General features: G+C 35.2%; 1 protein-coding gene across 1 annotated transcript; it reads left to right on the top strand.

Moving 5' to 3' along the window:
* Positions 1-393: 393 nt before the first annotated feature.
* Positions 394-4,010, top strand: LOC104464429 (lamin-B receptor-like; the record flags this gene model as incomplete). Its single annotated transcript, XM_010077130.1, has 3 exons — positions 394-566; positions 2,125-2,313; positions 3,969-4,010. Coding segments are annotated over exons 1-3 (396 nt in total), but the record flags the coding sequence as incomplete, so codon positions are not given.
* Positions 4,011-4,013: the final 3 nt, after the last annotated feature.

The raw sequence follows: 4,013 nt of genomic DNA on the forward strand, positions 1-4,013 counted from the left end.
TTACTTTTTTCGCCATCTAGATAAGATCAACAGCATTATGTAATGTTGGTCAAATATGTGCTTTGCCTGGTTTTGGTGGTCTCTGATGATGGAGGTTGTATATCATAGTTGAATACTGGTTTAGATGTACTGTTAATATATTTGAGCACTTTTTAGTAACATCTAACTGCAATCTTTGCTCTATTTTAAGACTATTCTGTCTACCACTAATTTGGAAAATAGATCATTGCTTTCTTTTCCTATCAGGCAGCTTTTTGCCTATTCAATGTGAAGAGTTGTTTACTTTAAAGTTTCCCTGTCCCAGGCTAAATGGTACGGAAAGAGAGTAAGGAAAAATCAAGCCTAATGTTTAGCTGTCATATGTATTGATTTATTTATTTTCTAAGGATTCCTTTTGGAAAATGCCAAGCCGGAGGTTTGCTGATGGCGAGGTGGTGATGGGCCGTTGGCCAGGAAGTGTCCTGTACTACGAAGTACAAGTGACTAGTTACAATGATGTTTCTCATCTTTATACTGTTAAGTACAAAGATGGGACTGAACTTGAATTGAAGGAAAGTGATATAAGGGTGAGTACATGTTTATATAATTATCTGTATTTCTAATAGAAGATTATATTGATTTTGTGATGTAGATAAAAAGATAACTTGTGTAGTTGCTTTGCAAGTTTTCATTAACTGTGTCTTCAAGGAATTGATGCTAAATAATAGCTTTTTTGTGTGTGACATGTCATGTAGAAGTTCAGAATGCTGACCCTGTCTTTAAAGAAGTGGTATTGTTTTCTTTATGTTGAAAAAGCAGTAATACGTTTGGGGAAGAACAGGTCTGATCGTTCAGGAACTCTACAGCCTAATTGTTAATGGAAAATTGGTTTTGGGTAGTTTATAAAGCTGGTAATCAGAGAGTTGATACTAATTTGACTTTTTTACACTTCTAAATAAGAACAGTTGAAAACAAATGTAAGCATGTAGTTAAGGATCACTGTGAATATAAATAGAATATGCCCTTTAAGCACATACTTAAAACATCTGAATAGTGTGTACTGTTTTAGGTCCCCAAAGGTTTCATAAGGTATTTTGCTCTATTGGTGACAATTAGGGACTTCTGAAAAAAGGTCATGTCATATGTATATTAGCACATCCCTTCCTCTTTGTTATTTCATTTTCTATTACTAGTAAAGGTCTTTAAAACTCTTGTGTACAAGTTTAATTTCAGTTTAAAATGTGATAATGCATGAGACAAAAGCTATTTGAGTGTTTGCTGGAGTTGGTAGTTTAAGGCCTGTTGTGAAACTTGGGTAAGTTCAGAGCTAACTTGTGTGTCTTTATGTGAACTAGAGTTTCACTTTTCAGTGGCAGTGTATGTGCCCTGTAACTGACCTTTTCTTTTGGGGCAAAATGTTTCTGCCTTGAGCTAGACAAACGTTTTCACTGCTTTAAGACTTTCTAACTTGTTTACATAGTGCTTGCAGGTTGGCAAGCTCAAACTGAAAATACCTTTCTTTTCGTAAAGTTATTTGTGCCTTATGAAAGTTGTGTTGTGGAAAATTTGTGTGGGAAAATAAGCATTGTAGACATCACAGAAAAAGAAAACTGAGTACTTTTGGGGAAAACTGTTTAAGAAATTAGTTATCACGTCTAATGTAATGATTTAACTGACTTGGGGTTTTTTAATGTTGATCTGAGCTGTGTTGCATTAAACAGTTCATTGCATCTTGATATGCCAAATGTATTAATAAAGCTAAGTGACTGAAATATTGAAATAAAGCTAAATGATTAAGCCTTGAGAGATGGCTATAATTTCATTTACTTATGCAAAGGCTTAAGAGGGTAGCATGCTTAAGAGCTTGGTGCTCACATTGATAGCGTACATCTATATCCTGATTTCTGCAGCTTTGGCAAGAATTGTCAGCAGTTGGACTTGGAACGGGATTATTTGGGTAATACGAGCAAAATGGGTGCGCTGGAGTCATTCTTTCTTAACAGCCTCTGTACAGCACCAGTGTAGGAAATGAGACTATTCTGTAGAACTACATGCCAGGGTCCTCATCACAAAAAACCCATGTTTCTAAAATTGTTCTTTGGAATATCTGAGATATGATTTCACTTTCTTCCCCTCTTTTTTTAGTCACAGTCATCGTTCAAGCACAGGAAGAGCCAGTCCTCTTCAAGTTCTCCCTCCAGAAGAAGTACTAGCAGATCTCGATCTAGATCTCCTGGTCGGCCAGGAAAAGGCAGACGTCGTTCTGCTTCACAAAGCAGAGAACATAAAGATGACAAAAAGAAAACCATTCAGGAAACCAACTTGGTTGCACTTGTATGAGTTTTTTTGTTTGTTTTTTCTTTGTATGTGGGTTTGTTGGATTTTTTTAAAACAAATTTTTGCTCTTTGCAAAAGATTTGTTTAATGCATACTGGGTTTATGATTGTAAAAGCCAGCTGTAGTTCATGTTCTCCGAACAAAGTGTATCTCAGAAGTGCTTTTTTTTTTTCTTTGAAAATGGGCTTTCTAGCTTGTTGAGTTGTGAGGAAATTCTTGGAATGTAAACATATGTTGTTAAGTTCCATTTTAATTTGGTGGTACTGTGAAGTTCTCAGAATTCAAACAAACATAAGTTCTTTAATATTTTAATACTGAAGTAATTGTTAGCCATATGCTCCCAGTTGTAAAATGGGGCAAAGGAAGTTAGCTTACTTCTGACATGTATTGATAAATACATAGCAGGTAGGTATTAGAATTTGGAATAAAATGAGTACTGTTTTCATATACAGTTCGTTAAAATAGTAATGGCAAACATGCTATGCTTCTGTGGGGGGACTGCGCAGGACTGTTTTTGTTACAGAAACTAAGAATCCTCTAAGGATTCGTAACTTTATCAGATATCTGATTTTCAGATGAAATTTATCATATTTGTTCTTGGCTTTTTTGTGAAGGTTGTATTGAGTACTAAAAATGGTTCTGCTGTTTTGTAAGTGCAGAATAGTAGAGGTGATGTTTGTTTCTCTACTTAGAGACAAACAGCATTTCTCCTGCCTTTGGTGCTCTTGAGATAGCTTCAAGTGATACTTGTCTGAGACACAATCCCTTGAATTGGAAATGCCTTGCACTGATCTATTAAAAAGAAAGGTTTTAGTTAGGTTTCAACTAAACTAAACCAGACCAATCTAAGCTAAATAGAGAGAAGTTTCGTTTAGTAAATAACTACTACTAAAAGCATTCTTTGGCACTGAAATTGCTGTGCTTTTTGTTTTGCAGTGAACTACTTTGAGCCATGTGACCCAGGGCATAGCCTGTGGACCATATGCTCATTTTAAGTAGTTTGTAGCCATCAGCTACTCTTTACTTTGGACAAAAAGGTTAAAATATCTTTGGTGTTTTTCTTCTGGCTTCTAATTGAGACGTAGGATTGATCTATTGGTTGTTGTATGACTGGAATGACCTGGTCCTTTTCAGCAAAGGTTAAGTTGTAATAAAGCAGATGAGTCATGTCTTCGCAGAGTTGTGTTAGCTAGACTCACTAAAAGAATTTTTGTAAGAGAATTAATTTCTTAGAAAATTATTTAATGGAAACCCAAACTTTCAGGCTTGCAGAGCAGTCTTGTATGTAGGACGCTGAAGTTTCCTCTGCTTTCCTAATAGAATTACTAAATAGACATGTATTTTATAATTGGTAGCTCCTATTGATGAACTAAAAATAACTTGGAAGCTGTATTCTCTCTTAACTTGACTGTTAATTAAAAAAAATTAGTGACTTTTTTCCTTTTCTTAAATGGGTTTTCTTCCCTCATTTGTGAGCTGAAACTGTGCATACTTTGGATATGGAACCCACTTGTTTTCCTGTGGAGAAAACTGGAACAGTTGCAGTTTTAAAAAATTGAGATAGATAGTGTTCTTATGTATTCATTATATACTTACACTTAATGCAGCTGTTATTTTCAGATGGCTGAAAGTAAGTTGTTTTTTTTAACCAGAAACCAAGTGAGAATAACACCAGAAGCTACAATGGTGAACCTGAC

Source organism: Pterocles gutturalis, unplaced genomic scaffold, assembly GCF_000699245.1.
Source record: "Pterocles gutturalis isolate BGI_N339 unplaced genomic scaffold, ASM69924v1 Scaffold52856, whole genome shotgun sequence".
Classification (NCBI taxonomy): Eukaryota; Metazoa; Chordata; class Aves; order Pterocliformes; family Pteroclidae; genus Pterocles; species Pterocles gutturalis.